Source organism: Macaca nemestrina, chromosome 17 (assembly GCF_043159975.1).
Source record: "Macaca nemestrina isolate mMacNem1 chromosome 17, mMacNem.hap1, whole genome shotgun sequence".
Taxonomy (NCBI): Eukaryota; Metazoa; Chordata; class Mammalia; order Primates; family Cercopithecidae; genus Macaca; species Macaca nemestrina.
In genome coordinates this window covers 41,357,363-41,381,478 of record NC_092141.1, presented here as the reverse complement: position 1 = coordinate 41,381,478, position 24,116 = coordinate 41,357,363, and the positions used below count along the sequence as shown (strand labels likewise).

The 24,116-nt window shown below is 37.9% G+C and overlaps 1 protein-coding gene and 1 long non-coding RNA gene across 7 annotated transcripts in view; one reads left to right on the top strand and one right to left on the bottom strand.

The window, feature by feature from the left end:
- The window catches only part of LOC105485184 (myosin ID), a 378,692-nt gene that overhangs the window by 84,780 nt on the left and 269,796 nt on the right, over window positions 1-24,116 (top strand). For all 6 annotated transcript variants that reach the window (XR_003018816.2, XM_011747397.2, XM_071082693.1 and 3 more), the window contains exons 2-6: window positions 11,787-11,995; window positions 13,977-14,070; window positions 16,226-16,391; window positions 19,385-19,438; window positions 21,008-21,103. Coding sequence is in view for 5 of the 6 variants with exons in the window: in XM_011747397.2 (XP_011745699.2) it covers window positions 11,787-11,995; window positions 13,977-14,070; window positions 16,226-16,391; window positions 19,385-19,438; window positions 21,008-21,103 (619 nt within the window). In the remaining variant the exon portion in view is untranslated. The remainder of the gene's footprint in view (window positions 1-11,786; window positions 11,996-13,976; window positions 14,071-16,225; window positions 16,392-19,384; window positions 19,439-21,007; window positions 21,104-24,116) is intronic.
- On the bottom strand, window positions 876-24,082 carry LOC105485183 (uncharacterized). Its single transcript, XR_989399.2, has 5 exons — window positions 23,998-24,082; window positions 23,618-23,676; window positions 10,800-10,899; window positions 5,269-5,410; window positions 876-1,003 (listed from the first exon to the last, which is right to left on the bottom strand). It is a non-coding gene; the product is annotated as an uncharacterized lncRNA (long non-coding RNA).

The following is a 24,116-nucleotide window of genomic DNA, read 5'->3' as shown; positions in this document are numbered from 1 at the left end:
TCGGCTTTTCTCTGTACTTGCATGAGACTTTTGCCAAGATAAACATTTTAATTAGAGAAAAAAAAATGCCATTCATGCAAAAACAACAACTACTAAACTGTTTCTAAACAAATTTACAGAAAAACAGCAGCAGTGGTTGCCTCTGAGGAGGGAAGCTATGAGAAAGATGAGAGAGAAACACTTTTTACTGTGTATTCATTTACGTCCTTTGAGTCTTTTACTAAGAGTCTTATCTTGCCTATTCTAAATTAATTAATTTACTATATAAAGAGGATTAGAAATTGGATTTTTATTAACAACTTCTAATTTTTATAGAATTTTGAATTTACAGAAAAGGTAGATAATACTACAAGAAACCCCCTTTTGTTCTTTACCAGTTGTTTACATTTTTGCTCTATTTGCTTCTTAATTTCTCTTTGTATATTTTTATATATGTATGTAGTTCTTTTTTGTAACCATTGGAGAATAAATTGGAGACATCAGGCCCCTATCATTAAATAAGTCAGGGTGTGTTTCTGGGGCCTGTCATGAGGTGGGGGGTTGGGGGAGGGACAGCATTAGGAGATATACCTAATGTAAATGACAAGTTAATGGGTGCAGCACACCAACATGGCACATGTATACATATGTAACAAATCTGCACGTTGTGCACGTGTACCCTAGAACTTAAAAAGTATAATAAAAACAACAACAACAACAAAAAAACTACCTTTGGCTGAGAAAGAGAGGGAAAGAGTTTATCCAATAACTACAGAGGATCAAAGAATCTAGGAGTTCTCTATGAGATGTTTGTTCTGCGGCAGGCACTGCATCTCACTTAATATTCAACTGAAAAGTCTTGGTATGAAGGACATTCCCACATCCATTGTTAGTCACTGCTGAAGAGATGATTTAATATCTTACTCCATTCCATGTCCCTGTAACTCCACTGATAACTTTTGTTTAGAACTCAATGCCAGGAAACAGTTGTTTCTTCTGAATAAATGTGCTCTCTTTCTTTCATCTGACAGTAAAAAAAATAATAATAATAATTCAGAGTGTGTTTCTTAAGAACAAGGACCTTGTCTTACAAAACCACAATACAATGATCAAAATCAGAAAGTGTAATTTTTTTACACAATTCTGGTTTCTAATTCATAGCTGATGTTCAGATTTTATCAGTTGTTCCAATGAGATCCTTTTTTTTTTTTTTTTTTTTTTCCCAGGCTGGAATGCAATGGTGTGATATTGGCTCACTGCAACCTCTGCCTCCTCGGTTCAAGTGATTCTCCTTCCTCAGCCTCCCGAGTAGCTGAGATTACAGGCACGTGCCACCATGCCCAGCTAATTTTTGTATTTTGGGTAGAGATGAGGTTTCACCATGTTGGCCAGGCTGGTCTCAAACTCCTGACCTCAGGTGATCCGCCTCAGCCTCCCAAAGTGCTGGGATTACTGGTGTGAGCCACCATGCCCCGCTCATTTCTGACATAATTTTAGTGCTCATGTGGTCCCAGATGGGTGCAGTGAAAGTCCATTCAAGCTAGCTCCTGTGTCCTTTTGACATGTGCCTTTCCTACTGTCTGGCTCAACAAGATAGTCCAGGATCATTTTGTACTTTCCCTGTTCCAGTGATAGAATCCGCTTTTCTTCAAGGAGCCCTGAGTCCTTTTCGTTAAGAAAAATGGTATTTCCAAGGCTGTATTTGGTGTTAAATGTTTCTCTAAGTGGACACAGTTAGGAAACGTGTGTGTGTGCATACCGATCTCTTCCTCTATACCTCTTCTCTCTCTTTGCCCCCCATATGCTATGAGTTAGTACTGATTCTTCCAATTCCAATTGAGCCCCAGTATATTTTGTAGCCTTCTTCTCCAATAATGAAAAATCTGTCTCAGAAGCTGAGTTGGAGTAGATACCATTTAATTTTATTTTTCTAGAATAAAAATTGCTATTTGTATCTAGATTATGTGAAGTTGTCCACATAGAGAAGATTGCTTGGAAGATAAAACATGAACAAGATAGATAATGTCCTCTATTCCTTTGCAGACAGACAAGAAACAAGTAAACAAAAAACAACTTGTGACCGGTATTACAAAGGAAACATACAGGTGTGGAATGATGGGGGATAGAGGAATTTTGATGGATAAGGAACTTGTGTGAAATTTAGGAAACAAACAGGTATGGAATGATGGGGTTAGGAGAATTTAGATGAATAAAGGCCAGTGCACACAGTAATCAGAGATAGATGGCATGAGATGAACCAATATCTGTGTGTCAGATTGGCTTGAGATTAAAGTTTCCCATTGAAAAGATTTAAGGCTCGGAATGCAGAGTAAGATAAGATTTATATTTTAAGACCATCCTTGCTACTGTATGGAGAACGGATGGAGAGTGAGCAGATCGGTTAAGATGATACCTATGGCAATGAAGATACCTGAGGCTGCATATTTTTGCTAACACCGTTCACTATCAAAACTCTTGCTCTATATAGGTGAAGAAGCATATCTTACTGATTTGATTTGCATTTCTTTATTTGTAAGGAAGAACGAGACATTTCTATTGAATTTATTTTAGTGTAACTAGTTTTATTCCTACGGTTATTATAACAAATTACCACAAACCAGGGGGGGCTTAAAATAAAGAAGTGTATTGCCTCACAGTTCGGAAAACTAGAAGTCCAAATTCAACGTTCAGCAGAGCCATACCCCCAAAACCTTCAAGGGAGATACCCTTCCTGGCCTCTTCCTAGCTTCTGGCAGTGGTCGGCAATCCTTGGCTTGGCTTGGCTTGACTTGTGGCTGCATTCTTCTAGTCTCTGCCTCTGTCATTGCACAGTGTTCTCCCTGTGTCTCCCGTCCTGAGACATTTTTCTCTTTATTGGTTTAAGGTCCACCCTAATGACCTCCTCCTAACCTGATTTCGCCTGCAAAAACCCTATTTCCAGATAAGGTTACATCCACAGATACTGGGGGTTAGGATTTCAACATATCTTTTGGGAGAATACAGTTCTGCTTATGACACTAATGACCTGTGTTTTTTATTTTTCCAAGTGACTAGCCCATTTTCTAACACTGTTTATTGCTGTTTATTATTGGTATATTTATTTAATGTTTTGAAATGTTACCATTATCAGATACCTCACATCTATGACAAACTCACAGTCAACACCATACTGAATGGGGAAAAGTTGAAAGCATTCCCTGTGAGAACTAGAACAAAACAAGGATGCCCATGTTCACCGCTTCTATTCAGTATAGTACTAGAAGTCCTGGCCAGAGCAATCAGACAAGAGAAAGAAAGAGAGAGCATCCAAATTGGAAAAGAGGAAGTTGAACTGTCGCTGTTCACCAGTGATCTGATCATATACCTAGAAAACCCCTAAGACCCATCAAAAAAGCTCCTAGATCTGATAAACGAATTCAGTAAAGTCTCAGGATACAAAATCAGTGTACACAAATCAGTAGCACTGCTATATGCTGACAATGGCCAAGTTGAGAATCAAATAAAGTCCCTTTCACAACAACTGAAGAAAAAAAAAAAAACTTAGGAATATACTTAACCAAGGAGGTGAAAGATTACAAGGAAAACTACAAAGCACCATGGAAAGGAATATTAGATGGCGCAAACGGAAACATATCCCATGCTCATGAATGGATAGAATCAGTATTGTGAAAATGACCATACTACCCAAAGCAATCTATAGATTTAATGCAATTCCTATCAAAATACCATTATCATTCTTCACAGAACTGGGAAAAACAATCCTAAAATTCATATGAAACCAAAAAAGAGCCTGCATCACGAAAGCAAGACTAAGCAAAAAGAACAAATCTGAAAGCATCACATTACCTGACTTCAAGTTATACTACAAGGCTATAGTTACCAAAACAGCATGGTACTGGTATAAAAATAGGCATGTAGACCGGTGGAACAGAACAGAGAACCCAGAAATAAAGCCAAATACAGCCAACTGATCTTCAGCAACTGGGGAAAGGACACCTTATTCAGTAGATGGTGCTGGGAAAACTGGAAAGTCACATGTGGAAGAATGAAACTGGGTCCTTATACAAAAATCAACTCAGGATGGGTCAAATACTTAAATCTAAGACCTGAAAGCATAAAAATTGTAGAAGATAACATAGAAAAACTCTTCTAGACATTGGCTTGGGAAAGAATTCATGACTAAGACTCCACAAGCAAATACAACAAAAACAAATAGATGGCACCTACTTAAACTAAAAAGCTTCCGCACCGCAAAAGAAATAATCAGCAGAGTAAAAAATCAAAAAATAGTAGATACTGGTATGGATGCAGTGAAAAAGGGAACACTTTACACTGCTAGTGAGAATGTAAACTCACCAGTACAACCACTGTGGAAAACAGGATGGAGAACTACCATTTGATTCAGTAATCCCACTACTGGGTATTTACCCAAAGGAAAAGAGGTCATTAAGTGAAACAGACACATGCACACACATGTTTATAGCAGTACCATTTGCAATTGCAAAAATATGAAACCAACCTAAATACCCATGAACCAACGAGTGGATGAAGAAAATGTGGTACATATACACCATGGAATACTACCCAGCCATAAAAAGGAACAAAATAATGTCTTTTGTAACAACTTGAATGGAGCTAGAGGCCATTATTCTAAGTGAAGTAACTCAGGAATGGAAAGCCAGATATCATATGTTCTCATTTGTAAGTGGGAGCTAAGCTATGAGGATGCAAAGGCACAAGAATGATATAATGGACTTTGGGAACTTGGGGGGAAAGGGAGTGAGGTGGGCGAGGAATAAAAGACTACATACCAGGCCGGGCGCCATGGCTCACGCCTGTAATTCCAGCACTTTGGGAGGCTGAGGTGGATAGATCACGAGGTCAAGTATCGAGACCATCCTGGCCAACATAGTAAAACCCCGTCTCTACTGAAAATACAAAAATTAACCGGGCCTGATGGTGCATGCTTGTAGTCCCAGCTACTTGGGAGGTTGAGGCAGGAGAATCGCTTGAACCCGGGAGGTGGAGGTTGCAGTGAGCCGAGATCATGCCACTGCACTCCAGCCTGGGCCACAAAGTAAGACTCAGTCGCCCCCCACCAAAAAAAAAGACTACATACCTGGTACAGTGTACACTGCTGCTTGGGTGACAAGTGTACCAGAATCTCAGAAATCACCCCTAAAGAACTTACCCGTGTAACAAAAACCCACCCATTCCACAAAAACCATTGAGATTTTAAAAATTTAAGATTTTACATATGAGATAATACAAAAAAATTATTTTGCTTACTTTTCTCCACCTTTTCTTCCTGTCCCCTTCTATTTTCAGTGGTGTCCATTCTCTTTATGTCTTTGAATATGACTTTTATTGCTGTGGATTTTTTTTTTTTCTCTCTTCTGGTTTTTTCTTGAGCTCTTCTAGCTTTTTATCTCTTGAAAACATGATTTTAAACACAATTTCTCCTTTTAAATGATGCCTTCTTTGATATCTTATTTTAGAGCGCTACATTTTCTTTGTATTCTTTGCTTTCATACAGAATGTTCTTTCATAATTTTTCTACTTTGTGATGTCTTTTTTAGGAGGAGGGTATGCTTGGCCTGCCTTTTGCCTGTCAGATGTTTTACTCATTACCTACTTTTTTTTTTTTTTTCTTTTCTTCTAACATCTTACCATGTGCCCCATTCTGGTTCACTTCTAATGACCGTCAATTTTTTTTTTTTTTTTTTTTTTTTTTGACGGAGCTTTGCTCTTTCGCCTAGGCTGAAGTGAAGTGACGTGATCTCAGTTCACTGCAACCTCCGCCCCCTGGGTTCAAGAGATTCTCCTGCCTCAGCCTCCCAAGTAGTTGGGACTACAGGCCTGTGCCACCACGCCCGGCTAATTTTTGTATTTTTAGTAAAGACGACGTTTTGCCATGTTGGCCAGGCTGGTCTCAAACTCCTGACCTCAGGTGATCCACTCACCTCAGCCTCCAAAATGCTAGGATTACAGGCGTTAGCCACCGCGCCCAGCCTAATGATTATCATCTTTGAGTGGATATGGTTCATTCTGGGTTGAGACACAAAATGCACTGAGTTTGGTGGTCTGCTGTTCGTTCCCTGTCTCACCAGCCCTCTGCCCTGAAATGGCAAGAAGCTTGCCTGACTGGAAAGCACGTTCTGTCTGTATGCCTGAGACTTCTGGGAGGTGATTTAGCATTACCTCTTTTCATTTATCAAGATCACCTGCTGCAGAGCCACTGCACTTTTTCTCTTTTGCCTCACCACTCTGACAGCCTGTTTTTTTATAAAAAGGAATTTCTAGTTATTTCTTTACCCTTACCTTACATATACTTAGAAGTGTCAAATGGGACTTATTTTGTTCCAAAGCCACCTGCATACTGAGACCCTGACATTCTTTGCAAAAGACTTTCAGTGTGGCTACTCAGGAACTGGCGCCTACTTCTGGAGAACTCCAATGCCGGAGATCTGGAGAGGCATACATTCACTCTTAGCAACCTGCCTCAACTAGGTCTAGTTTTTATAGCTTTTCACAAGCTTTCTTCATAGATTGTGGTTCAGAGTTGTAGCTAGTTTTTTGTTTCATTGTAGGTGATGTCTTTTTCTGTTTCTGTTATTCTTGTTGATTTTCAGAGGGTAGAAAGGGGGCCAAGATGTCATTACTTTATCCTCCTTCAATGGAAGACCCTTGAATGGTATTTGAAGTGATACTAGACTCAACCCTAGAGAACTGGAATATTTAGAGATCACGGAAAAAGAGGAGCCAGGAAAGGAGACTGAGAAGGAAAACCAGAGAAGTAGAAGGAAAATGAAGAGAACGTGGCTCAAAGAAGCCAATAGAAGAGTGCATTGAGGAAATGGGAGTCAGTGTCGAATAGTGAGAAGTTAAGTAAGATGACCACAGAAAACCAATGAGTGAGTTTAGCAATTAGGGCAGTTTGGTCAAGATTTATTGAAGTGCTGGAGTGGAACCAAAATTGCAGTTGTCTGAGGAGATAATGAAAGGCAAAAAAAAAAAAAAAAAAAAAAAATGGCATGGGTAGATGGACACCTCTCCTGAGAAATGGGAATGTTCATGGTAACTTAAGATTCCATTTAAATTCAAAAAAGGAAGGAAGACAGGCCAAATCAGTGTGATTAAGCAACACCTGCTCAGAAAGTGTATGTATGTTCCTCCTGAAGTAAATGAATAATACTTATGAATAAGATTTTATTAATACCGTACCTAGTAGACCATTCACAGAGAATTTTCTTCCTGATTATAATTGGTTCCGTATATTTCAAGAAGTCAACCAAGGATAACACTGAATTCTATTAGTGGGTGAATCTAACTTAGAAGCTTCAGGAGTACATTTGAGATATAGTTATCTGAAATACATTCCTTTTTCTCTTCTGCCTAACTCAAAGTTAAATATATTTTTGTCCCTTTTGTTCAGTAAGTTTTAAGATTCTGTCCAGTTTCCCCATGAAACAACGCCGATTTCTCTTTCCTCGTTTCTTCTACCATTCCCCTCACTGAGCACCTTATTGATGTCTTGAACTAGAAAAGTCTTCACTGATTCCTTGTTTCCAGTCACATCAAATGTAAACTCCCTCAAATGTAAACTCCCTAAGCCTGGCTTCCATATCATATCAAATCTGACCCCCATGTACCTTTCCAACTGTTCCCCAGCATTCCTTATCACAGTCTTCTACTCTGACTGGGCCAGCCACATTGCTGTTCTCCATACCCTACTCCTCCCCGCAGTGTCTTATTTTTCTGTGGGGTTGTGCATGTAGTCTGCCGGTGACTGATCTGAAGGAGCTGATCGCATCTTGATTTCCTACTATAGATGGTCCTGTATATAAGTAACATGTGCAAATTTACAAGGCTACTTTAAAAAAAAGTTTCAGAATTCTTGTACAGTGAACTATTGTTTGCCAAAGGCATTATTATACCTTTATATTTTCTTCATTACTACTCACTAATTCAAAACTTTTTAGAACCTCTTTGTTTCACTTAGAAGCCAGTGAAAATATATGTCCCTTTTAATAAATATTTTTAAACTTATTAGTTTAAAAAATCAATTGCTATTAAGCTATGTTAACTATTTAGGAAGTTCTAAAAAGAAAAAAAAAAAAGTTAACAGAGCAAAGACCATAAAACTGATGTTGGAGGTGGAGTATTAAGAGTGACTTCATAGAGGAACTGGTGCTTAGGCTTTTGAAGGAGAGGGAATCTGGCAAGCACATGGGGAAGAAGGAACCAGGAAAAGGTATGTGAGGCAGAATGAACTCCATGGGCAAAACCATGAAGGCATGGTGCTCTTGGGAACTGTAAATGCTCATTAATGAGAACGAGAGTAACAGAGACAGAGAGAAGTGGTAGGGGAGGTTTTGGTGGATGAAAGTGTTGTTGGTAGATAGAAGTCAAGAGAAACCTGGAGGCTAGACCCTGTATGCTCTGCTGTGGAGTTTGGGTGTTATTCTTAGTGTTCCTCATTAAAAGTGGTTTATTGGGATAATCTTTGTCACTACAGTACATGCTTTTATTACCCTACCTATCATACTATATTGTTGTTATTTATGTACACTGCTTTCCTGTTCTCCTTTTTTAATTCCCAGGGTTTGACCCAGCACAAAATAGATACTGAATACATTTGAAGAATAATTATAAAAGTTTGTCATAAAAGGTTTGCACACAGAGGTCATAGGAACACCTTCCTTGGTATCTTGTAAAAGATGATAACATCCTATTTGTCATCTAGGATAATTACTGTAGTTCTTCCTGGAGGCAAACAGAGTAGGCGACCATGTTACCTTAGTGCTTACTTCGTACCCTACGGCTTTCCAATGCAAACTGAAATTTGAGTTGCTGTTAAGGTGTGTACTGGCACCATCTAGTGGTGATTTTAAGACCCAGCCAAATTGAAAGTTTTGTATTTGATAACCAAACTTAGAATTTCAAGTAAAATGAACTTCTAACGTTTTGTGAATTGCTGAAGCATTGTATTTAATGTCATATTCTGTTAATATTTGCCACTATCTTTGAATTAACAGTTATGCATTCAATTATTTTCTTAAGACATGAGATCTTGCTGTGTTGTCCAGGCCGGACCCAAACTCCTGGGCTCAAGTGATCCTTTTGCCTCAGCATCCCAAATAGCTGGGTCTGCAGGCATGTGCCACTATGCCCAGCCCTTTAATTATTTCGTACATGGTGCCTGTAGGTTAATAGAATATATTTTATTGTAATAAAATATTATTTTAGAGCATAATGGTCTATTAGTGGCTTTAAAAAGTATCCAGTGAGAAAGAAGGTACATCATTGGACAAACGTGGAATCTTGCAATATTCTAATCTCATACATTATTTGCTGTGTCTCTTAGTTGCACAGTTCCAGGCTCATGAGACATCCTTCTGCTTTTCTTCATTTCTTTTTTCTGTTTGGACAGTGCTTCTTCAAAACTAAAGAATCATCCCCTTTTGATTCTTTTCATTGGAGATACTTGAGCATGTACTGCAAATTTGCAGGTTGAGCCAGAAAAACTTGCATAGTGAATCTTAGCCTCTTATTATTTTTGCGAGTCTTTGAACAGTTGTTACATAGACATTTTGCTTGTGACATGTAGTTGACTGACAACTGAGTCAGGGAATTGGATTTTTTTTTTTTTTTAAAGACAGAGTCTTACTCTGCTGCCCAGGCTACAGTGCAGTGGTGCGATCTTGCCTCACTGCAACCTCCACCTCCCAGGTTCAACCGATCCTCCTGCCTCAGCCTCCCAAGTAGCTGGGATTATAAACATGCACCACCATGCCCAGCTAATTTTGTATTTTTGGTAGAGATGGAGTTTCACCATGTTGCCCAGGCTGATCTCAAACTCCTGGCCTCAAGTAATCCACCTGCCTTGGCCTCCCAGAGTGCTGGGATTACAGGCAAGAGCCACTGCATCTGGCCAGGGAATTGGATTATGATAATTGAATTCACTCATTCCTCATGTGTAAGGATTGTTGTGATTTCAGTAGCAATGTTTATAAAACAAAAACATTATTAAAAAATCTCCCTTATGCATAACATAATCAGAAGCATACAATTAGTGATCTTTTTTAAAAAGTACTTATTCAATGCCAGTAGATAGAGGGGTATAATTGTGACCATTTTACAGATGAAGAAGCTGAAACACATGGAGGTTAAGTAGCTTTCACAAGGTATCACTGCTATTGAGTTTGCAATGTGAGCATTCAAACCCAGATGTAAAGGACTCAAAATCAATGCTTTTAGCTACCATGTAAACTTCCTAACAATTGAGAGGATACATAGAAAACCCATAGTAGAAAAATGCACCAAAAACCTTGAAGTAGTTAATAACTCTTAAAATACTCGAAATACTTGATAAAAATCTTGGCTTCAATTTATTGTTGAAATTATCAACATCTGTTTGTTTCCATTACTAATTATAGCCAACAGCCTTCATTCCAGCTTAAAGGAAATTAAAGGTTCTTGCTCTTTGGTCCCAAGTGCTTAGTTATTTCTCCTGCTCCACTGGCCATGAAGCAAGCGTGCTTAGAGACATGCTGTCTGTGAACCAGCGTTTTGCTTGCCAGGGCACGCCCTTCGCTCAGTTCTTGGATGTGAGAGAGATGTCTACCAGTATCTCTCAGCTGGTAGAGCGTGTTGGTGGCAACCGCTTGTTATGTGGAAACATTGAAGCTCTGGGTCACATTTGTTTCTATGTGTGGATTACTGTGTAAAAACAGTGGATATATATGGGTTTTCTAAATTTTATATTTAAAAATTTTGTTAAATAGACACAAAGTTGCACAATTGCAGTCATATCATACCTACTCAAGCTTTGTATTCTTTTTTTTTTTTTTTTTGTCCTGTGGCCTCTTCTCACCTGCCCATGTGGCCGTCCTCTTTATTTCTCTCCTTCCACATCACCTGTGTGTATAAAATGATGCATAAAATATAACATGTATTCTTCCATATTTTTTCATGCTTATGTACTCATTTATAAAATATATCTATGTACAGATACAAATACATATGTGATTAGATTTTTAACCCTATTTTATGGGGAAAAGGTAGAATCATATTATGTATACTTTAAAAATACATGTGCCTTTCAACCAGCTGTTCCATTCCTGAGAATCTGTACCACAGAAGTAAAAGCACCAATCTGTAAGATTATGTATCAAGAGTGTTTTCTGCAGTATTGTTCATAGAGGTAGGACGGAACAGGAATTGTTGAATATATAATGATATATCTACACCATGGAACTTTAGGCAGTCATAAAAAAACAAATTTGATTTATAGCAGAGGTATCTCCTCTGCCATTCTCTCTGTTACGGATTTTACTGTTTATATTCATTTACCAACATTTTAGTGAGGTTCAAGAGGGAGAAAAAAAATAAATGTATATGACAGTCCTCTTTATAATTGAAAATCTGACTAAGTGGATTTCCGGATCTGCTTTAACTTCTATTTCTTTTCCTCCTAGAGCTCTGAGATTGTCTCCAACTCTTTTTAGCTCTTTCATCTTCTTACCCTTTTGTATTTTGGGAACAGGAAATCCCCAGCCTCCAACAAGTTAAATTCTTCCTTCTTGCCTGGCTTTTAACCCCTACTGGTCTTTTCTACCAATGGCATCTGAAGGGGCACAGCCTCAAACGTTCTCTCTACAAGTTAACTCAGAGCCAATGAAATGTCAGTTCAGAAATTATTCCTAGGTTATTTGAACTTGCTTGGAAATAAGAGACTCATAGGACAGATACAGCATTTCTCTGTAACCACAGCTACGTCTTCCTTTTCTTTTGCTTCTGTACAGATTTGAAAAAGGGCGCATCTATACGTTCATTGGAGAAGTCGTCGTTTCTGTGAACCCTTACAAGTTGTTGAACATCTATGGAAGAGACACAATTGAGCAGTATAAAGGCCGTGAGCTGTATGAGAGACCGCCTCACCTTTTTGCTATTGCAGATGCTGCTTACAAGGCTATGAAGAGGCGATCAAAAGACACTTGTATTGTGATATCAGGTAATTGGAGGGGGTCCCCTGTATTTCCAAAGTCAAAATGTGTTTCATTTATATGATACTCAAGAATCCAAACAATTGATTAAATCTTTTTTTAAAGGTAGAAGCCTGAGCAATTCTATGGGAGAGAGAAAAGTGATGGACATTAAATACCGAATTATTTATATCATTTCTGATAATCCTCTAATCTTGGTTCATTTACGAATACATATTACACTTGGATGGCTTCTGGCCAATTTGTTAGATTGAGCTGACATGGAAAATGTTTCCATCTCATACCCATAAAAGTACTGGATAAAATGTAACAAAATTATTTTAAATAACAAAATGAAACCAAGAAAATGAAATATTGAGGTACGAAAAGGAAGAATGAACTCAAAATCAGACTGGTGCTTGGGAGCTAGTGTTGAGGGACCTACAGAGGCATATGGGCCAGAAATAAGCTTTCAGAGCTAAGGGGCTGAGCGTTGAAGCCCAGCGAGGCGGGAGATAGGCACGAGATAGGCTGCAGACCTCGCATGTTCGAGAACTGGAGCCAAACTACCTACGTTAAGGAGAGCCCTTCAAGGACCCTCGTGTAGTGAAATGGGGACAAGAAAAATATCTGTCCACTGACCCAGGATGGCCTCTCCCAAATTGTGGAAATTTCTTCAGGTGCTAATAATACCTCACATTTGCACTGGTGGTTTTATGCTTTTAGAAACACTTTTATAATCATTATTCCAACTCTCTGGTATGTAGAACACTTACTCTTCTACTTGATAGACAAGAGTATTAAAGGGCAGAGGAGTTAAGTAACTTAGTGTTGGAGTTAGAAAATTATATCCTAGGACTATGTTTTGTTTAAAACACATCACGAAAACAATATTGCTGGGTTTTAAAGGGGAGAATAAAAACAGTTATATGAGTGTGTGGTGTAAAAGCAAAACATTTCTTCACCTTGAGTGCCTTATTCTTCCCAAAATTCCAGCAGTAACAGCTGTTAACAGTTTAGTGTTTATCCTTTTATACATTTTCTCTGTATGTGCAAACACATATAGTCATAATTGCATGTTATTATATTATAAATGTATAATTATATAGAGAGAATTATATCTGTTATATAACTCATTTTTCCATTTAATAATATATAGTAAATATCTTTTCATTGGTGTTTTCTATAGAGCTAGTGCGTTCTTTTTAATAATTGTGTAGTGTTCCCATTAAATAATTGAATCACAATTTATCCAGTTATCTACTGATGGATATATAATTTCCAGATTTTAACCATGACTTACAGTACAGTCTATAGAAATATTTTAAAACCTTTGAACATTATTATTATTTGGTTATGTTAGTATTTTTTAGTATTTCCTTAGGAGAAATTTCTACCAGTGGAATTTTTGAGTCAGAAGGCGTAAGCATTTAACATTTTTGATAGATACTTTGAAATTGGTTCCTTTTTCCCCATCCCCCAGCCATTATCCCAATTGTCATGCTTTTTCTATGATACCTTGTGTCTGGAGCTTGCTGTTTTGTTTTTTCATTAAAATTGCTCTAATTTTTTAAACGAATTATATTGTCCCCTTTAAGATTAAAAGAAATTCTCTTGCAGAAAATAAGGTTATATGAATTTAGTTGTAACCACTGTTTGACTCACTACCTTATTTCTTTTCTGCTAGACTATGAGTCCCTGCCAAGTACTAAAACTTTAGTCTTAGTTTACCACATTGGTACTGTTTTCCTAAGTAAATTTTTGTTTGTAGTCTACTCATTATTTTAGTTTTATAATAGTTTTATTTTCTTCCTCATATTCACGTCTGTTAGAACCACTAACCATGTCAAGGCAGGATGAAATAACTCAAAAAAGCAAAAAAATGAAACAGTGCAACATGAGGGATTTTAAATGCATCACCAGTATCAGATTTTTAAATTACTCTATTAAAAATTAGCTTACTCTTGGTTTAAATTATTATGTTAAGCCCTGAACAATTTTTCCCCCCAGGGGAAAGTGGAGCTGGTAAAACGGAAGCCAGTAAGTACATTATGCAGTATATTGCGGCCATCACCAACCCCAGCCAGAGAGCAGAGGTTGAAAGGTAAGGGCACTCTAATAATGGGGAGGAATTCTTCTTAGCACTCCGTTTTCTCTATAGACTTGGCTAGGCCTAAACTCTACAGGTTGAGCATTTTTGGGGTCTAAACCTATGGGTTGAGCATTTTTTGATGATTAAGCTACTTTGATTCTCTTAAGGGCATATTGTCTCTGTACTTTTATTTATTTCACTGTATCTATTTCTAGATTTGTTTTTAGTAGAAAAATACTACTATGGTAAGCTTTACCTAATTATGAGACCAAAAGAATCATTACTCTGAAGCAGTTGAAAGTGTTCCCATCCTGGTTTGTTACTGTTGACTTAAATGTGGTCAGCAGAGCTGTTATAATTTACACTGGTAGGTTCTATTGTTCAAGCTCTCACAGGTTCCTTGCTTTTTTCACCATACCAGGGTTTTTAAAAAACTGTGTTCTGAGAGAAGTGGGACTCTGGAAGGCAGACCCATGCCTTTCCATCATCATCATTACAACATTCAGAACCCACTGACAGTGGAATTTCTGAACAAGATTCATTTTCTAAAAGGATTTCATGCCATACTGTGCTGTTGTTCACGGAAAGATGAGTGATAACGCTGGTCTCTACTGTCTGGGGCCCAGCATTTAGGGGAGCAGCTGGCACATAGTATTTGCTTAACAAATATGTAAGGGATGAATGGGTGATAGCTATCAAGCAACAAGACTCAAATTATGTGGCACAGCCTTTTTGAGGAGAGAAACTGTTTTCCTAATTGGTTACTTCAAAGCTCAGTACTAATTTAGTAAAGAGTCCCACCTCATCTACGCATCACAATCTTCAGTTTTATGAATAGGAAGAAAGGATACTGGGTTGGTGTAAAAGAAGAGCGCTTACACTTCACTACCCCACGTGCCCTTTCTTCTTTTCATCACGTTGGGCTGCATTGCTGGGTCAGGAGAGGCATTTTTCTTAATTGTAACACATTCCTGCTTGTTACTCTGACTTTGCAATCTAGTTTGACAAGGACAGGGATGTGTGTAAGTTTTCTTAATTTCCTTAGGAGCTCAGGAGAGCAACTAGATGAGAAATAAATTAATTTTACACCTACTATAGTAGAGTAAGGCATATATAAATTTACTAGTCTTTCACAAACATATCTTATCACAAGCAGTTTCCCTATGCACACATGTTTTTAAAATATGCTTTCGTTTATGAGGCGATAAGGTTGAACTCTCCAGTATTAGTGGGAGTAACAGTAGATCTGCCACATCAAGTCATTTCAGAGGCCAAAGTTATTTCTGCAGGTATGCCTGTATAAGAGGAATTTTATCAGTGGAATGAAAACAAGGATATAGCATGAAGTTTAAAATGTATCCATTGGGAGGGACTGCTGTATAGAAAGTTAGCATTCATCGAATAAAGAATGCATTAAATGACTGGTACAAAGGAGAAGTACCATACAGCTTCAAACAAAATAATGAGCAATTTCTGAACTAGTGAAGATTAAATTTGTGATGTATAACTAAGTACAATAAAATATCACAATTCCAGGTTTTATAAGCAAGTGCCTTAAAAATTGTATCATTTTCTGTATCACCTATTCTTTCCCTTTTCAGAACACATCTTTTAAAAATTTTTCTTTATGTAGATAAAATATGTACATTTATAAAAGGAAAAACAAAAATTACAGAATTAAGTTGAAGGCGTAAAAGTTCCCTGAAATCCTACTTTGCCCACTCCGTCAGTCTCCTGTCTAGATAACCATAGTAAGGTGTGCCAATCCCTCCAATTTTTAAGCATTTGCTGGCACATGTGCATGCACACACACACACACACATACATGTGTACACACACATAGACACACAAGGATCCTGCAATGCATGTTGTTTGACAACTTGATTTTATATTCATTAATATATGCTGGACATTTCCATGTGAGTACATATTGATGTACCTCATTCTTTTTAGCACCTGTATAGTATTTCATTATATTGGGAAACAAAAATTTATTTTTATCCCTGTTGGTGGACATTTAAGTTGTTTGGGTTTTTTTGATATTGCAAACAATGCTGGAGTCAGCATCTTTGTATAAATATTTGTATGTGTTTCAGCAAAATCCAGTTTTTAAAAAATTCTAGTCTCTATAAGTTTTTATAATGACTTTCGTGTATCTGTGTTAAAGAGTGAAGAATATGTTGCTTAAGTCCAACTGTGTTTTGGAAGCTTTTGGAAATGCCAAAACCAACCGTAATGACAACTCCAGCAGGTTTGGAAAATACATGGATATCAACTTTGACTTCAAGGGTGACCCTATTGGTGGGCATATCAATAACTACTTACTGGAAAAGGTAAAATGTGCTTAATTTCTGAGGGTAATGTTTTAAGTGCTGAATGTTTAAACAAATTATAGAATTTCTTCTATTGACTCAAAATAGCTTTAAATCCTATTCTCCCTTCTGGATTAGCTTTTTATGATAAGATATTCTTCTTTTGTCTTCTCTTCTTAGCACTTACAATGTCAAGTTGGAAAAAGTTGTGGACTTTGTAGATAGATTTAGCTATGCGTGTGAATGGGTGGGGGCACAGGTATGAGTGTGTGCCAACTTCTGGGTAAGGTTTAGCCAAAAATCAATCTTAAGACTAATCAGTTCTAGTCTTTTTGTACATCACCATCTTCTATACATTTTAATTTTAATTAATTTGATATTTCATTTTCTTCTAGTTTCTATTTGTTCATTGCTTTATAGTAACATATATGTAATTTGTGGTCTTACATCCTAATTATGAAGCAAACTTATTTGGTCAGTAAAAACTTAAAATAGGCCCAATTTCTAGAGGATTCCAATTAGAATTCTCTTCTTGGGACCACCAGAGAGGTTATGTCTGGTTTTGTTTTGTGTTTTTTGAGACAGGGTCTCACTCTGTCATCCAGGCTGGAGTGCAGTAGCGTGGCTCACTGCAGCCTCAACCTCCCGGGCTTAAGCGTTCCTCCTACCTCAGCCTCCTGAGTAGCTGGGACCACAGGCAAGGGTCACCATACCCAGCTAATTTTTTTTTTATTTTGTAGAGATGGGGTCTCCCTGTGTTGCCCAGGCTGGTCTCAAACTCTTGGGCTCAAGCAGCTCTCCTGCCTCAGTCCCCCAAAGTGCTGGGATTACAGGCATGAGCTGCTGCACCCAGCTGGTTGTGTCTTAACTAATCTTGATTATCAGTGGACATGACTGCAAGAGAATACATAGAGTTCATTTTTACAGTTAAGCTTGTGCTTTATAAAATTAAGTCTCCACCTTGAATTTACACAGATCTAAGCTGATAGGTTTTCTCAGTTAAGGGTTTCCTATCTCAATTAGGCCATAGCATCCTTTATGACCATATAATGCAGTATAATCTTTATTTTTGTTTGTTATAGTGAAGTCGGACTGTTAAGGAAATAAATGTATTATCAGAGTCAGTTGAAAAAGGACAGGAAATGCCAGGTATTATTATCAGTCTTTTTTCCAAAATGTTTCATGAATTCACTTTATGTATAATACATATTCAATCAAAAGGGTCCTTTTGAATGAACTCATATTTTGAACCCTCTCCTAACAGCGGTGTTTTTGGAACCATCTAAGGCAGAGGTCCCTATGGATTGATCTTGCTCAACTGACTTTTATTACAGGATATAAGGCATTGCTTTTTGAAATGCCAGCAGACCCTGGGGAAAGGAATGTTGAGAATATTCCTCCCTAAGCATTCCTTCCTATTCTCCCCACTTCTAATCCTTATCCCACCCCCAACCACCAAATTCCATCTTTAGGCTGCAGGTTAAAAAAATCAAAATAGTTTCATTCTTCAAAAAGTTTTAGGGACCTCTGTTTTAAGCAATAAAAAGAATTATCAAAGAATTGCAGGGGAAACCCCATAGAGAAGACTCATTCTTAGATTAGTATATAATCCATGGGGTCTTTAAGATATTTAACTGACTTGGGATAGGTCGGATAAAGAAAAAGGAGCATTAACCTTGACTATGCCTTCAGCTCCAGCCACCTCTTTAAGAGGAAATTGTTGGGCAGGTGGGAAGGCTAGTCATGGAACGAAACTGTAAGCTGGACCGGGTGTGAGGAGGGGAGAGGTGATAAAAGGATTATAGGATAGCGGAACAGAGGCTGAGGAAGAATTGGGACCTGGCTCGGACTGGTGAGGAGCAGCCTGGGGAGGAGGGGAAAGGCCAGATGGGTCCATAGAAAAGGATTCAAAGGACTCAGAGCTTGGGGTGGAGACTGAAGGAGCAGATAGGAGAGAAAGAAGAAAGATTTGGGACGAGTTGCATTGGGAGCAGAGACTAGGGAGGGACTGATGTGTAAAAGAATGCCTGGATGTCAGGCATCTTAGACCATTTGCCCATTTTATGACAAGAATTATCTAGATCTTGTAGGATGGAGAAATTAAAAGTGCCATTTTCTGGCTATTTGGAACCACTGTAGAGTTTGTTTTGGGGTCAAGCGGTATTGCAGAAGAAAATAAGGCGTTTAGATTTAGGTCAGGTGTGAGTTGAAGAGGTTTTAAGTTCTTGAGAACACAGGCTAAGGGAGAAGAAGGAGGAATGGAGGGTGGAAGGTTGTCCATAGTGAAGGAGGCAAGCCTAGAGCAAAGAGAGGGTAGAGACATGGGCAGTGGCGGGGACGGGGGTGGCACTTGACACCCAGGGGAGGTGGTGCTTGCCACCAAGGTGAAGGATCAAGGCAGGCATCCCCGCGGTGATCAGACACCAGTGGAGTGTGGGTGAATAATCAGGGAGACATCCCCACGGTGATTCAACACCAAGGGAAGACTGTCTTCCCGAGTCCGTGACCGGCGCTGGAGTTTTGGGTTCACGGATAAAACATGTCTCCTCTGTCTCTACCAGAAAAGGAAAGGAACTGAAATTAAGGGAAGGGAGAGATTGAAGGATAGCGCCAAGACTGAAAGGAGAAAGAGGTTGAGGGACAGTGAGAGAGGTTGGAGAAGAGAGTAAAAAGAGGCCGCTTACCCGATTTAAAATTGGTGAGATGTTCCTTGGGCTGGTTGGTCTGAGGACCTGAGGTTGTAGGTGGATCTTTCTCACGGAGCAAAGAGCAGGAGGACAGGGGATTGATCTCCCAAGGGAGGTCCCCGATCCGAGTCACGGCACTAAATGTCATCAGTTAAGGCAGGAAATGGCTATTTTTACTTCTTTTGTGATTCTTCAGTTGCTTCAGGCCATCTGAATGTATACGTGTAGGCTTGAGCTCAGAGGCCTGACAGTTCCCTAAGAAAGTGGCTCCTGTTTTATTTTAGGGGCACATTTTCAGGTTAACCATTTTAATTTGTTTTTTCTTAGTCTCGAGTGATTGTGCAACAGCCAGGAGAAAGAAGCTTTCATTCTTTCTATCAGGTTAGTAATCCGTTATACAGATAATTGATCATTTGCCCAGTTGTGCAGGAAATGAGTATTTGTGTCTTGGGCTTTCCCCTGTCCTATGCATCCCTCATCTCCATTGGCCCCACAACATGTCTTGCATGCACGCATGCACACACGCATGCGCCACACCCCCTGCCCTACGTGCTTAAGAGCTTGGATGAGCATGACTGTTCCACCCAGCTGGCAGGAGCTTAGCCAACCAGATGACTGCCTTGGGTGAGCATCCGCCATATTTTCTTGCAGTGTAGATAACACTTTAATGACTGTGGAAGCTTTTGAAATGGTACATTCTAAATGTTAAATTAATTTTTGTTTTAGTTTGAATTGAAGCTGTTGTTTCCATATTTGGGAGTTCCAGAGATCAGAATACAAATTCAGTTTGTTTCACTCATACAGACTAAAAGCAATATGATTAGTTTTAAAAAACAATCCAGATTTATAACTTTTAGGGAGAATTGCCTTTTTAATCCATCAAGTTTAGAAAAAAATTTGAGTATTTCAAAAGTGCCTTTAGATTCTAAAGCAAAAGTTTTTAAATAGCCCTCCTGTTGGCAAGTCTTTACACTTAGAGAACAAGTATGATACATTATTGTAATTTTTAAAGCCCAAAGTAATATAAATCAAGGCTAACAGAAAGTAATTGAATGGTGACAATACAATTGAATGCGATTCAGTCGAGTTCAGTTTCTTCTAGGTAACTGCTTTGATGGACACTAATTTGTATATATAAGTTCTGGTATATTCATTTTAAAATCAATTTTTAAAATCTGATAATTAGACTTTTTAAGTAAATGAAAGCATACAGTTTAATTTAGAGAATATAAACATAATACCTTCCAAAAACATGCTCTGTATAAAAGCACTATCAATATTGTGTTTATGGTTCTGTTGGCAATTTGCCATGTTTTAAATAAGCTATTTTTCTACCAAATTTAAAAGACTTCTGTTTATTTCAATAACCTGTAACTTTTTCCCAGTGTTCTCCCCACTTGGGTGAAAGTATTAAAATTTATGTTTATCCAACAGTACGATCATGGTTCCCCAGCTGTCCTCTTTTCCTGAGAGGTACTGATTGATGAGGAAAAGCTGTTTGTTTCCAGTGTGATTCAGCATATGACTGTCTGCTGATGCTTCTTACTTCCGTAGCAATATTGACTTTCTCTAAATTCTGAGACAGAACTATATCCTGTCTGTAATGAGGCTGCTAAGCAAGCAACCACCACAGAGCATAGGATCCTGTTTTACAAATGACAGCATTCAAAGCAAGAACCTTTGATGCCAGTTATATTGTAAATGAGATGAGACATTTTCAGATTAATTTTCTTTATGACTGCATAACATTCTCTGTAACTGATGACATTGAAGCCCATTTACCTTGAAGGTTTAAAAAAATAAACCAACAAACAAAACTTCTTCAAAGCTAGACAAAGGAAGACATAAGTGAATTAAGCCCAGAAAATGAATAAAAGCTAGATTACCACTAAGTTCACGTTTGGTTCAATGTACATCTGGCCAATTTATTTCTAACTAAATATTTTTCAGCTACTCCAAGGAGGTTCAGAGCAGATACTGCGCTCTCTACATCTCCAGAAATCCCTTTCATCCTACAACTATATTCATGTGGGAGCTCAATTAAAGGTGAGAATTTCCTCTTTGAGATTGCTCAGATATAAATCAATCAAAGAATTGGAAGAGACATTCAATAATCATCTGGTCAAGCCTGCTGCCTTTAGGCCAATAAGCATCTCTTTTATTCTCTTCTATTTTTTAAATTCTCAAGGACAGAGATTCAGCACATTTTTGAATCAACAACTTTGCTTAAAATCAATTGCGATATTTTATCACCATCTGACGGGAAAGAAGTTTTTTCCTATGTTCAATGTTGTATTTTAATTTCTAATCCTATCCCTATTCCTTTTATTTTGACACTATAAAAATATTGATAGGACTAGGAAGCCTACCTCCTGAGAAGATTCCGTATGATTTGGCCAAAGGCAAGTTAGTAAGACAAAATTAAAATGCACTTTGATTCTCCATTCACTGTTCGAATATTGATTTTGATGCACCCTAGAAATAGTTTTGTGGCCTTTGAGGCATTTCTATTCAACTTTCAAGTTTTTCCATTTTTTCTCTTTTCTTGCATACAAGCACTTGCATACACTTATATGCAGGCATATTTTTGCTCTTTTATTTCTAGTTCATTTTCTGCTAGTAATTTTACAACTAATTCTAATAATAGTTTGTTGATAATAGTTACACTATTATCCTGTTTCATAGGAGGGAAGGTATATAAATGCATATAATAAGATATGGCAGGATATAGATCACAGTATTAATTATTTATTCTGGATGGGTGAGATTATGGATGTTTGTGTTCTGTTTTTCCTTATTTAAAAAATTCTATATTAAAAAATCTATTGCTTTCATAGTTGGGGGAGAAATAAAAGAAACTATAAAGGAAAAAGATCTAAGACATGGGAGATATTTCTTTAAAAATTTTATTAAAATAAACTAATTACACCTGCATTATTGGTTTAGTTGTATTTTTATTGCTGTGCATAGAAATTAATGATATTTTGGTTTCTGCAATTAATTTTCCATTATTTGACATTTAGGTTACAACAACTTTACTTTTACAGTCATCTGAGAGCAGGCATGTTTGACTGAAAATGAATTAAAAACAAAAAACAATAGAGGGCCACACTCCAGCTCTCTGAGAACTAGCCAGAGGCACTTAAAGATGTGTAAAGAATTGTAAAGTCAACTCCCGGAAAGCCAGTGACTGGGAATGTTTGTTTTCAGTCAAATTGTCTTATTGACTAAGTTACTTTTGACCAAGTCATGTAGAGTCCCCACAGAAAGCAAATATTAAATTAATAGCCTTTTTTCTAGATTAAATTTAGCTTAGATTCCCTTTTTATCAAAAATTTCCATGTCTGCTTTCCCCACCTTTTTTTTTTGCTTCCTAAGAAAAACAAAGAAGTAATAAATGATCATAGTCAAAACCTAAAATATGAACCAAAAGGAAACAAAAATACACTAAATCTTACCATACAGAGATGATTATTGATAATGGTTTGTGTCTATATTTATAAATGGAATCATACAATAAATCCTGATTAAATAAACCTGTTTTTATTATAATCTTTCCATGCAAACAAATATAATATAATAATTTTTATAACTATTGAGTATTGTACTGTCTGTATCTTAACCAGTCCTAAAATGCAGGAATCATATACAATTAAGATATTTGGGGTTGCAGGTAAGAGAAGACCCAATTAAAATCTCCAAAAACAATAAGAAAATTATCTAGCATAACAGGAAACCCTGAGATGGGACAGTTCCAGAATTAGTTAATCCATTGCTTTAACGATGTTGTTAGGGACCCGGGTATTTTTTTGGTTGTTTCCCCAACTTACAACTCTGCCACACTCAGTGGACAGCTTTGTCCTCTTAGGCTGGTTTTCCTTGTAGTCCCAAAATGTCATCAGAAGTTCCAGGAGTCACATGCAAAGGAGATGTTCATGGCTCATGTCCTTTTATAAGCGAGGGAAACCTCCCCAGAACCCTCCTCCACTCATCCCCTGTAAACACTTTCCCTCGTGTTGTATTGATCAGAATGGCATCCCATGCCTGTGGCTAACCAGCCATTTTGGTAAGGGAAATAAGATCGCTCTGATGAGTTTAGACCAGTGAAGATTTACCTCTTGAGGCTAGGTGGATGCCAGTCACAAAGGGCATGCACACTTAGGAGTAAACAAATCAGGGTTCGATCAGCAAGAAATAAATGAGGGTAGAGGATGACTGTTAGGTAAGCAGCCAACAGTTCCCCACAGTAGGACATTTAGATTTTATCCAGTTACTTTCTGATTTCAACATGGTTGCAGTTTATAATAATAGTAATATCTGATACTGCTGAGTGTTTTTTTTTTTTTTTTTAATGTGCTGGTACTAGGGAGGTGCTTTACATAAATCTTTATTCAATTCCGACAACCACCCTGTAAGATATATGTTATGCCTATTTTATTTCTGAGGAAATTGAGGTTCACTGAGGGAAATTGAGTATCTTGCCCAAGGAAAAAGCAAAAACCTAGGAGGAGGAGGGGCTGGTCTGGTTGTCTCCTGGACACTAGAGGAACTTGTACTCACCAGGCAGAGAGGTCCCCTTCCAGGGCCCTTCCTCAACAAGTGAGCATCAGGCCAGGTCTCTGTATCCAAACAAGAGGAGAAACTTACTGAGGAAAGGATTGGTCAAGCCTCTGTGGCTGCTGCTGTGGTAAAACTAATATAAGCAGTTACTATTGCTTTATTGTGAATTTCTGTTTATGTACTTGTATTTCCAGTGTGATGGCCACAGCTCTAAAAGGGTAGGTGATTCATCTCTGAGCTACCTGTACCAGTTAGTAGAGCTGACTTGCGAAATACGTATCAAGTGAGTGAAAGAATGAAGTTCTAGTTCCAGACTATTTAATAGCTTACTGAATGACTGAGGCTGGCTGTTTTGCTTTTGAGGGCCCACCTTGCCTCACCTGGAAAATAAACCGCCTGATTATATGAGAGTGAAGTGTCATTGCCAGCCTAAACAAGACGATTGTGGAACAAAGAGCCACAAACAGTAGCCAAGCATGTATCTTGGAGGCTCCCACAT